The sequence below is a fragment of the Nerophis lumbriciformis genome, linkage group LG15, assembly GCF_033978685.3.
Source record: "Nerophis lumbriciformis linkage group LG15, RoL_Nlum_v2.1, whole genome shotgun sequence".
Classification (NCBI taxonomy): Eukaryota; Metazoa; Chordata; class Actinopteri; order Syngnathiformes; family Syngnathidae; genus Nerophis; species Nerophis lumbriciformis.
The window spans coordinates 38,483,816-38,495,754 of NC_084562.2; the positions used below are offsets into that span (position 1 = coordinate 38,483,816).

The 11,939-nt window shown below is 41.1% G+C and overlaps 1 protein-coding gene across 3 annotated transcripts in view; it reads right to left on the reverse strand.

The window, feature by feature from the left end:
- Positions 1-11,939, reverse strand: part of LOC133616101 (SH3 and multiple ankyrin repeat domains protein 2-like) — a 471,816-nt gene that overhangs the window by 368,918 nt on the left and 90,959 nt on the right. For all 3 annotated transcript variants that reach the window (XM_061975200.2, XM_061975199.2, XM_061975202.1), the window contains exon 4: positions 6,328-6,441. In XM_061975200.2, the coding sequence (XP_061831184.1) occupies positions 6,328-6,441 (114 nt within the window). The remainder of the gene's footprint in view (positions 1-6,327; positions 6,442-11,939) is intronic.

The following is an 11,939-nucleotide window of genomic DNA, read 5'->3' on the forward strand; positions in this document are numbered from 1 at the left end:
CGGGACAGGAAGTAGTGTACAAAATACAAAATAAAACACCAGGTTAATTTTCAAAATAAAATGCACTGTCTTTACGGCGGATCACATTTCTCTCACAGTAGAGGTTTAGATATAAAGTTTATTGTGAGTTTGCTATTACTGTGTGGGTTAACAAAATAATAATAATAATAAGAAGAATAATGATAATAATAACAATAATAAGAAGAATAATAACGATAATGATAATAATAATAATAATAATAATAATAATAATAATAATTATTATTATTATTAATAATAATAATTTCAGCATTCTGGGGATATAAGATGTAGGTTATCTGTTAGGAATAGTACCATCTGTATTTAAACTTGATTCATGTTGATTATGCCTGCAGCACAATGCCAAAAAAAGAAAGGATACAGAAAAGGAAGGAGAAGGAGCGCCAGGAAGCAGCTAAGGGTAGCAGACCTCTTAATGCATGGCTAAAACCAAGTACTAGCATCATGGAAGCCCTGAATTTACATTGAGGAGCATATTTGGGTATGGGTGGCCTCCATCCTACAGCCCCTGGTCCCCTGGTCCATATTTTTGGCCCTGTATTGCGTTTCAGTTGTTTAGTCTGAGCATTAAGTGAGAAAGACCATAAGTTACAACTTGATGGTGTTTTCATCAAGTTAAGGGAAGAAGGACAGATTTTCTCATTGAAGTTTTTTCCATTTGAGTATTTATTTTTGTATTTTTTTTCAAAGTTCATGTTGCACTGTTCAATGTTCAATATTAAAGTGCTTATCTTTAACAATAAATAGCCTAATAATAAACCAGTGTTTTGTTGCTTTTCATGTCTTCCAAGCCTATGATATTGTGAATTAACTCATTATGACAATAATTTGTTGACACAAAAGAAATGGCAATCACTTTTACCTACAAAGGACACACAGCTAAGTAGTTAGCTTCCTATCAGCAAATTTAATTTTACATTAATTTCCATATTGTGCAAAGGCCCCAAAAAAAATGTCCTGCCCTTTTCTGACTTTGAGCCCCTGCCCCTCTATTATCATGTGCACGTCCCTGCTAGGAGCTATGTTGTCCGGGGGTTTCCATGCCCCCTGGTAGGGTCTTCCAAGACAAACAGGTCCTAGGTGAGGGATCAGACAAAGAGCAGCTCGAAGACTTCTATGGAAATACAAGAACCGAGACTCAGACTTCCCTCGCCCAGACGCGGGTCACCAGGGCCCCCCTCTGGAGCCAGGCCCGGAGTTTGGTCATGAGCTTTGGGTTATGACCAAAAGGACAAGTTCACGGGTACAAGCGGCCGAAATTAGTTTCCTCCGCCGGGTGGTTGGGCTCTTCCTTAGAGATAGGGTGAGAAGCTCTGTCATCCGGGGGGAGCTCAAAGTAAAGCCGCTGCTCCTCCACATCGAGAGGAGCCAGATGAGCTGGACGAAGTGGCTGGGGAGAGGGAAGTCTGGGCTTCCCTGCTTAGGCTGTTGCTCCCGCGACCCGACCTCGGATAAGCGGAAGAAGATGGATGGATGGATGGATAGTTTTATTTTTAACACTGTCTAACACAACACTTCCTGATGTATAATACAATGCAAAAATGTCCATTTCTGCACAGGGTTAATTTCTGACATTTTATCCTGCATTATCCAACATTTTTCCCCGTCAGATTTAGACAACCATCTGTTGTCAAAAATCTTTTTTAATCATACTTATTTTATATTGTTTTTTATATTGGTTTTATATGTAATTATTTTTTGTTTTTATTCAGTCATTGGTGGAGCTAAGGATAATATTTGAATATTGTTTTTAATATTGTTGTGCAGCACTTTGGAAACATTTTGTTGTTTAAATGTGCTAAATAAATAAAGTGGATTGGATTGTCACACCTACCAGCTTGTCCCATTTCAGTCCTAACATGTCCAAACACGCATTTACCTATGTGAACAAGTCATTACCTGTGGTTGTCTTTTTAATTGACTGCATGGCTACCAGCTCCTTCGTGATTTGAAAGTCTGTAGTTATCCCACGTAAGAAGATGAGGAGCTGGGCGGTGTCACGTACATCACAGCTCTCATCCAAAGCCAGCGAAAAACAGTCAAAGTCTCCGGTGTTGTGCCGGTTAATGCACCCCCGGCGTAGAATGCACCCCCTGACGGGAGTGTTATATCAACTAAAGCCCACACTTAAAGTTTCCACGTGCAAGATTGAATCTATTTAAAAAAGTTATTTAATAAGAAGCCAAAAGTGCAAAAACAATAATGTTCGTGTTGGAAGAGTTGTGAATGAATACAATTTTATATTATAATTTAATATGAAATCCGTGCTGCAGTCGCTGCTGGGCCACAACAATAGGTACACCTGCAGACTGCAGCACGGATTTCATATTTCATTTATTCACAACTCCTCCAACACGAACATTATTGTTTTTGCACTTTTGGCTTCTTATTAAATAACTTTTTTAAATAGATTCAATCTTGCACGTGGAAATTTTAAGTGTGGGCTTTAGTTGAAATAACACTCCCGTCAGGGGGTGCATTCTACGCCGGGGGTGCATTATCAGCGCAACAGAGTCCAATAAGCACTCCTTAATAAACTCTCCGTCAGAAAACGGCTTACTTTTCCTGGCGATTTTGTGAGAAATGATGAAACTTGTCCTGACAGCTGCATCTCTGGGGGTGTGAAATTTGGCAAAAAGTCCTTGATGGGTTTGCAGTTTTACCATCAACGCATCAGCCTTCCTTGCGCGCGCTTCATCAGACAGATTCCGGTATTTTTCCTCGTGCTTCGTCGTGTAGTGGCGATTCAAATGATATTCTTTAAACACAGCAACCTGTGTACCACAAATTAAGCACACGGCTTTACCTTTAATTTCTGTAAAGAAATACTTGGCAGTCCATGTCTTGTTGAAAACACGGCATTCGTCATCAACTTTTCTTTTTTAGCGTCTCATCACTTGTCGCTGTGCACCTTCACTCACAGGTTACACACGGACATACGCCCATAAATAACACTTTTCAAAATAAAAGCAGCACAGTTGTATTGCACGCACGACATAGATGTTTTTTAAACTTTATTTTGTAATTTGTGATTTCCGCTGTTCAATTCACTCACGATCACACACGCGCATACGTCCACACGGAAGTAATACAAATAACGCTTTTCAAAACAAAAGCAGCACCGTTGTATTGCACACTCGACATAGATACTTTTTAAAATTTATTTTGTAATTTATGATTGGCCTCACGCGGGCCGGACAGGGACGCACAAAGGGCCGGATGTGGCCCGCGGGCCGCAGAATGCCCAGGTCTGCACTAATTGAAAGTGTATCTTGTGTTTTTTTATGTTGATTTAATAAAAAATAAATAAATAAAGAATGCACTTTGACAAACACAAGAGAAAATTGACAATTTAGTCTATGAATAAAAACGAGACAAAAATGTTGACAGAGACAAAATCTAATCATATTTAATTTTGTCTTTAGGCAGGTGGGACACGTTTTCCAATCACAGTTGCATGTTGGAGAGGGGCAGGGGTTAAATCACAAAGGAGTCCAATCAGGACTATTGTCTTTGTAAGGCTGCAGTGTCTTGGCCTTTTTACTGGGAAAACAAGACTGTATTGTAGAAATGTAACAATAATCAGTTATTAACTATGACCGCAACAAAACTCCCCACAGTTAGTATTACCCTTTTGAATTAAAATGATCAAAAACCCAAAATTGATAAGTGTATGGGTTGTACTTGTATAGCGCTTTTCTACCTTCAAGGTACTCAAAGCGCTTTGACACTACTTCCACATTTACCCATTCACACACACATTCAGTGTACTTTGATAAACTCACAGACTGACTAGTGCAAGATCGCAAGCTTAAATGCTGGCATGAAAACATTAACGTTTTATTAACCCCACTAAGAAACAACATACTCCAACCTAACCTTATATTATCATATTACTGCCTGAGCAACTAAGGTATTCAATTGTGCACATTGAACCTTCAAGATGTGCTGTCTTAGAACAGAATTATGATGATCGATCTCCTCACAGGAAGAGACAATGTGTTTTATGGCGCATTCGAGGACCGCCGAACAGAGTAGGACAAAATAAATAAATAATCATAATAAATGTTCTTTTTTTATGTATTTTCTTATTTGAATAAATATTTAAAGTGCTACAATACAAATCAATATTTAAAACAATAAAGTTAAAGTTAAAGTACCAATGATTGTCACACACACACTAGGTGTGGTGAAATGTGTCCTCTGCATTTGACCCATCCCCTTGTTCACATCTTGGGAGGTGAGGAGAGCAGTGAGCAGTAGCGGTGCCGCGCCCGGGAATCATTTTTGGTAATTTAACACCCAATTCCAACCCTTGATGCTGAGTGCCAAGCAGGGAGGTAATGGGTCCTATTTTTATAGTCTTTGAGATGACTCGGCCGGCGTTTGAACTCACAACCTACCGATCTCAGGGCGGACACTCTAACCACTGAGTAGGTCATAAAAGCTTAGCTTTTAATACAGATAAAATACTAAGACTAAAACACTATCGGTAAAGCATAAGCAACACAGAACATGCAACATAGTGGCTGTTCTAACAGTGTGCCTATTTATTTCAGTTATGTTGAAAAAAATATAACTTGGTCAAAAAATGTGTGTATAAGTATTTTTAAAACACATTTACCAATACCAAAATAATAATGATAACCGTGATAATTTTGGTCAGAATGTGAAATTCTCATATCGTTACGTGTCTATATGTTGTTACACACCTCAATACAATATGTCTTTTATACCTGGAAGAAAGAGACAACATATGGAAACACTGTTTACGGGCTAACCATCATGACATCTACGCAACAGCTAATATTTCTAAATTACTAGCACTCTAGTGAAATATTGTTTCTGTTAAAGACGATAGAGCAGGAGCAAGACCGCTTACTCTTCCACTACTTTTGTCGTATACCATGGGCGAGCTTGTCCACCAATAATAAGCCAAGATACCCGTACAGTGCACTTTTAATTAATATCCTCGGCACAGTGTTCAATTAATTGCACAACTTGACCACCCAAAAGAGCAGATATGTCATTTTTTAAGTGAACATACACAAAGAAAGAAGGAATGTGAGATATATTTACGTTCTAGATTTATAACACTGGTTGCTGTATTTAAACGGGACAGTGGCCAAGGCACCAATTGTCTACCGCCAATGTAGTTATTCACAATGTAGAGTAAAACTAGTTTGTTTCTTCATATGACCATATTAGTCACATATTATTAAACATTTGAAAAAAATGCTTAATTTCAGTCAAAATAATAACACACAGTAAGATTAGTATTGAGTGCAGGTTTTGTTCTGAATGTAGTTTTTGAGATGCTCTGCAATAACCTTAAAGTGATTTCAAAATGAGTCATACATATTGGTCGACAAAACTTACTATAATTTTAGTCTACTATTATGTTGAGGACTTTTGTGGACTAAAACTAGGCTAAAACTAAATCAATTTAGTTGACTAAACTATGACGAAAATTAAAATAAGTTTTCGTCAAAAGACTGACTAAAACTAACTTAAAAACTGCTGTCAAAATTAACACTGATGCCAGGGCTAAGGCCGTAACTGTGGCCATAAGCCTGCAAGTCACCATGCTGTGCCCTATCTTTTGACAGACTGCAGGCCAAGCTGGCGGTGATTTGGGTTGGGTACAACATTGGAGGAGCTCCATGTGCCAATGGCCTTGAGTTTCACTGTAAAAAAAGTCACCAGGAAGAGGACAAAAAGAGCAAGTTTCTCCCCAGCTGTGTCAGCTGTCATTGCTTGAACACTGTACAAGCAAGCACAGGAAAATAGGCAATTAGAATAAAATTAGGTGTTGAACGAAGAACACTGCTTTGTGATCATGTCAATTAAACAGTCAAAGAGCAGAATTTTAGAAGGTGAAAATGTTTCTAGAACGGTGGAAGTAAAGCAAAGGATTGATTTGACAAATGTTACTCTTGTACTGTACTTGCTTCTTGGAGCCAGAAGTGTAAGAACAATGACAAATGTGATGTTCATGGGTGACATAGCATGGCGTGATACGTTCATTAGCTTGCCCCCAGAGGAAATTAGAGCACAGCTGAGTTAGCGGGACAACATAGCACTTAGCTTTGTGGACCACAGCCTGGGGAGATGCAAGGAGACAGTCAGACACATGTAGCTCATGGATTGGAGAAAAGGGAGCTACGAGTCATTGCATGGCCTTGGGAAGTTTAGCATTAGAATAGCATCACGCCTTGACATTACCACCAAGCTTTGCACAAAACTAGATGCATCCCCCAAATACTCAGCCTCAAGCCTCCAACTTACAGCTCCTCTCCTCCGTGGCCTTTGTCGGGATCTCCTCCACACAATCAGCTGGAAACCAGCCCAACTGGCCGTGGGTGCTACCCTCCCAGAAGCCTCCTTCTCCAATGCTGAGAACTGGGCCGAGGGAAAAGGAGGAGGAAAGTAAAAAGGACGTTAGTTACCACAATAAACAATTAACACCTAATTATAGTAGGATGTTTCCGAGTACAAATTCTTCAAAAATATATTACTCAGCTCTAATTGGCCAGTAAGATACCTAATGCACACACGAGTTATAATGTAATCGGTAGTTAACTGTTGATAATATTGTAACTTAATCTCAGAGGTTTATTATGTGCGTGATGATTGGGGCAATGGTGGTGGCAGAGTCCCTCGGAATCTGGAGGGGATATTGTCAAGGCCGGTGGCCTTGTTTAGGTGGAGCGCGCTCAATTTTTTGAGCATCTCGTCAGTGTGTTCTACACCAACACGACCAGAGTGGTGGGACAGCTTGTTAACCAGAGCTGTGGTTATGCTAGTGAAAAAGGTGTTAAGTCTGCTTACTACCCCCAGTTTGTCTGTAATGAGGGAGTCGCCCTCCTTGATGTTGATGTTGGTGAGTCTGGTTTTAAGTTTCTGGCTGCAGCCAGGAAGCTGGTTTTTGAGGATTTTCCAGAGCTCACGTGGCTTATTTGTGTTTTCCTCTATTTTGTCATTAATGTAATTTTTTTTTAAGGATTTAGTCAGGTTGTTTGCCTTATTTCTTCATTTATTGCATTGCTTTTTGAGTGTTGTAAGGAGTGATTTGAGGTTATTATTGGGTTGTTTATCTACTTCGGTTTTGCACTTTTGGTATTCGGAGCATTTTTTGTCTCTGTCTTTTATGGCAGCTAATAGGTCCATATTCATCCATGGTTCAGAGCGGGCTTTGATTCTGACTGTTCTCACGGGAGCCATATCATTTAGTATCGCAAGGAATGTGATCCCAAGCATCATCGACCAGGTTGCTCGTGAGCACAGGGGACCAGTCCCACTCACCTAGTTTTAGGTTGACATTATCACTGGAGTATGTTTTATGGGATCTGGATTGAGCTGTTATGTGGCCGTTGGCTTTGGGTTTAGCTATTTTGCGGGTGTAGAAGGTTAGATAGTGGTCGCTAAGACCACAGATCATGACCCCACTATTTTTTATGTTAGGCCGGTCTGATGTGAGAATGAGATCTATGGTTGATTGGGTGGAATCACACACCCTTGTGGGTAGTGTTATTAGCTGGGTGAGATTACAAAGCTTGCTGTAAGATTTGAAGACAGGCGCTTCTCTGCGTTGAATATCTGTGTTCAGATCTCCTGTTATAATTTTCTCCACATTGTCTACCTCAGCTAAGCACTCCTCGAGATTACCATAGAAATCACTCTGATTAGGGGATCTGTATACAGTCCTTATCAGTACAGGCTTAGCATTTTTGAATTTGATTTCCGCCCACACAGATTCAAGGGCATTGTGGTTAAGATCAGTGCGAGTTATGTATTTTATATCCTGGTGAATATACATACAAACACCCCCACCATGTTTATTCCTGTCCTTTCTGATAACTGAGAAGTTTTCTATCTCTATCTCTGAGTTATTGAACATGTAAACTACACTTTGCTGAAAGGGCATTGCATCAGTATATAGGTACCATTCAGACAGCATTTCCCACCCATGATGTGAGCAGTGTTGGGTTAGTTACTGAAAACCAGTAACTAGTTACAGTTACTAGTTACTTTATTTCAAAAGTAACTCAGTTACTAACTCAGTTACTTACACCAAAAAGTAATGCGTTACAGTGAAAAGTAACTATTTAGTTACTTCTTCTACTTTTTGTTTTTAAAGCTCCCATTAATGCCCTTTTAGCCTTCATTTCAGTACTGTTATTGCACTGGAGAATAATACAATCTGTTGATCAACTTGACATGCATTTGCATCACTGAACTCTGCTAAGCAATGTGCTCTACATACAACACACAAAGACAAAGATATGTTTCAAAGGGCCAATTTATTTCAGGCCGGAACAAATTGACAAAACTATTTTAAATAGCTGCAACATAACATACATAAGTAACAAACAGCATAATAACACTAACACTAACCACGTTAAACCCAGATTCCTACTAACAAAGGTCTTAACTCATTCTCTTTCTATGCCACTTCAATATGGAATGCACTCCCAACAGGTGTAAAATAAAGGGCATCTCTATCCTCCTTCAAAACCGCACTAAAAGAACACCTCCAGGCAACTACAACCCTAAACTAACACCCTCCCTTCCACATAATACCTCTTTGGATTGTCATCCATCTTCTTCCGCTTATCCGAGGTCGGGTCGCGGGGGCAGCAGCCTAAGCAGGGAAGCCCAGACTTCCCTCTCCCCAGCCACTTCGTCCAGCTCTTCCTGTGGGACCCCGAGGCGTTCCCAGGCCAGCCGGGAGACATAGTCTTCCCAACGTGTCCTGGGTCTTCCCCGCGGCCTCCTACCGGTCGGACGTGCCCTAAACACCTCCCTAGGGAGGCGTTCGGGTGGCATCCTGACCAGATGCCCGAACCACCTCATCTGGCTCCTCTCGATGTGGAGGAGCAGCGGCTTTACTTTGAGCTCCCCCCGGATGGCAGAGCTTCTCACCCTATCTCTAAGGGAGAGCCCCGCCACCCGGCGGAGGAAACTCATTTCGGCCGCTTGTACCCGTGATCTTGTCCTTTCGGTCATAACCCAAAGCTCATGACCATAGGTGAGGATGGGAACGTAGATCGACCGGTAAATTGAGAGCTTTGCCTTTCGGCTCAGCTCCTTCTTCACCACAACGGATCGATACAGCGTCCGCATTACTGAAGACGCCGCACCGATCCGCCTGTCGATCTCATGATCCACTCTTCCATCACTCGTGAACAAGACTCCGAGGTACTTGAACTCCTCCACTTGGGGCTCTTTGGATTGTAAATAATCAAATGTAGACATTTTTTCTTATGCTTTCTGATCTCTCTCTCTATGTCCACTACTTGCTGTACATATCCTACCAAGTCAGTCCTACACTGTTTCAATGTCCATTTCTCTGATGATGCAATTGTTGATGCTGATTGTTGATGACAGAAGTGTTGATACCAACCAAACCTAAATATACCCTGATGGTTATCTTGTGTGATGACTGTATTATGATGTTAGTATATATTTGATAGTATATATCTGTATGATGAATCAGTGGACCCCGACTTAAACAAGTTGAAAAAATGATTGGGGTGTTACCACTTAGTGGTCAATTGTACGGAATATGTACTGAACTGTGCAATCTACTAATAAAAGTTTCAATCAATCAATCAATCAACAACATAGCTGTAAAGCTGGCTTCACCTAAGGAAGACACACGTGACATACACAGAGCCTAACCAGGCAGATTTGAATTGTTGTTTTGAGCAGTAGACGGGATCTTTGATCCAAGACACAACTTACATTTAACTAAAATTTTATTTTCTTTGTGCTCGACAAAAGAAAAGAAGTGAGAATATCTCATACTTGCCAACCATCCCGAATTTCAGTGCCTCTCCCCGGGACAACCATTCTCCCAAATTTCTCCCGATTTCCAGACGGACTTAAGGCACGCCCCCTCCCGGTCCGTGCGGACCTGAGTGAGGACATCCTGTCGTCACGTCCGCTTGGCCAACCAAAAAGTAACCACAGAACACTATACCGTATAGTCGTATAGTGTTCTGTGGTTACTTTTTTGTTGGCCAACGGTTTACGTTGTATTGCGCACCCCCCTCCCCTCCCCTCCCCACACCCAAACACACACACACACACACACACACAGAGAGCGCAGAGGAAGAATCAGAAGCTTGTCATTGCTTCGCTGCCATAAAACACGATCAGATCCTCAGTTTCTAGCCGATACTACATAAAAAGTAACGTAAAATAACGCAGTAACGCATCATGTAGTAACGGTAACTGAGTTACTGAATATAAAAAATAACGCGTTAGATTACTAGTTACAGCCGAAACTAACGGCGTTACAGGTCTGGACGGTAAATAATAAACAGTTTCTCTTTCAAGCATAGGTTGCATCTTTTATTACCACTATTGTAAGGTGTGCTGGATGCAAGAATTTGCCATGTTATTGAATATTCAACATTATTGTCTTTGAGGTCCCAAATGTGTTTGCTGAGTTCTGTGGTATTTCGCAGGTTTTGGTTCCTGAAAGAAGCCTTGTGATTGTTCCATCTGGTTTTGAATTCTCCCTCGGTTAATCCTACATATGTGTCGGATGTGTTAATGTCCTTGCGTATTACCTTAGATTGGTAGACAACTGATGTTTGTAAGCACCCCCCGTTGAGAGGGCAATCATGTTTCTTTCGACAGTTACAGCCTTTGTTGGTTTTGGAGTCGCTCTGTCTGGGGGCCGACGGCTCATTTGCAATTGTTTTGTTGTGGTTTGAGATGATTTGTCGTATATTGTTCATCCAGCTGTAGCTCAATTTAATGTTGTTCTTGTTGAATACTTTTCTTAGGGTGTTGTCTTTGGGAAAGTGTTTGTCAATCAGATTGCGGAATTTGTGTCCAATGTTAGTTGAGACGTTTTTGCTGTATGGGGGGTTGTACCAGATGATGTCGTTTCGTTTAATGTTCTTTTTTGGCTGGTTTCCTGGCGTGGGTTCATAGGTGAGGGTGAAATTGTATCCGCTTTCATCAAGGGCTTTTTGGTACGGGGGGGTTGCTTGGTCAAATTCAGCTTTGCTAGATGACAGCATCGATAGCCTTTTATTGATTCCGGTAGGTATTCTTTTCGTGGTGGTGGGTGGGTGGTTGCTGTCATGGTGCATGTATTGGAGTGTTGTGTTGGGTTTCGTGAATGGTTGGTAGCTGTTATTTCTCAGGTTGAAAGTGACGTCAAGGAAGTTGACGGTTTGCTTGTTGGCTTCAATCGTGATCAAGGAAGTTGACGGTTTGCTTGTTGGCTTCAATCGTGATCACGATTGAAGCCAACAAGCAAACCGTCAACTTCCTTGACGTCACTTTCAACCTGAGAAATAACAGCTACCAACCATTCACGAAACCCAACACAACACTCCAATACGTGCACCATGACAGCAACCACCCACCCACCACCACGAAAAGAATACCTACCGGAATCAATAAAAGGCTATCGATGCTGTCATCTAGCAAAGCTTAATTTGACCAAGCAACCCCCCCGTACGAAAAAGCCCTTGATGAAAGCGGATACAATTTCACCCTCACCTATGAACCCACGCCAGGAAACCAGCCAAAAAAGAACAGAAAACGAAACAACATCATCTGGTACAACCCCCCATACAGCAAAAACGTCTCAACTAACATTGGACACAAATTCCTCAATCTGATTGACAAACACTTTCCCAAAGACAACACCCTAAGAAAAGTATTCAACAAGAACAACATTAAATTGAGCTACAGCTGCATGAACAATATACGACAAATCATCTCAAACCACAACAAAACAATTGCAAATGAGCCGTCGGCCCCCAGACAGAGCGACTCCAAAACCAACAAAGGCTGTAACTGTCGAAAGAAACATGATTGCCCTCTCAACGGGGGGTGCTTACAAACATCAGTTGTCTACCAATCTAAGGTAA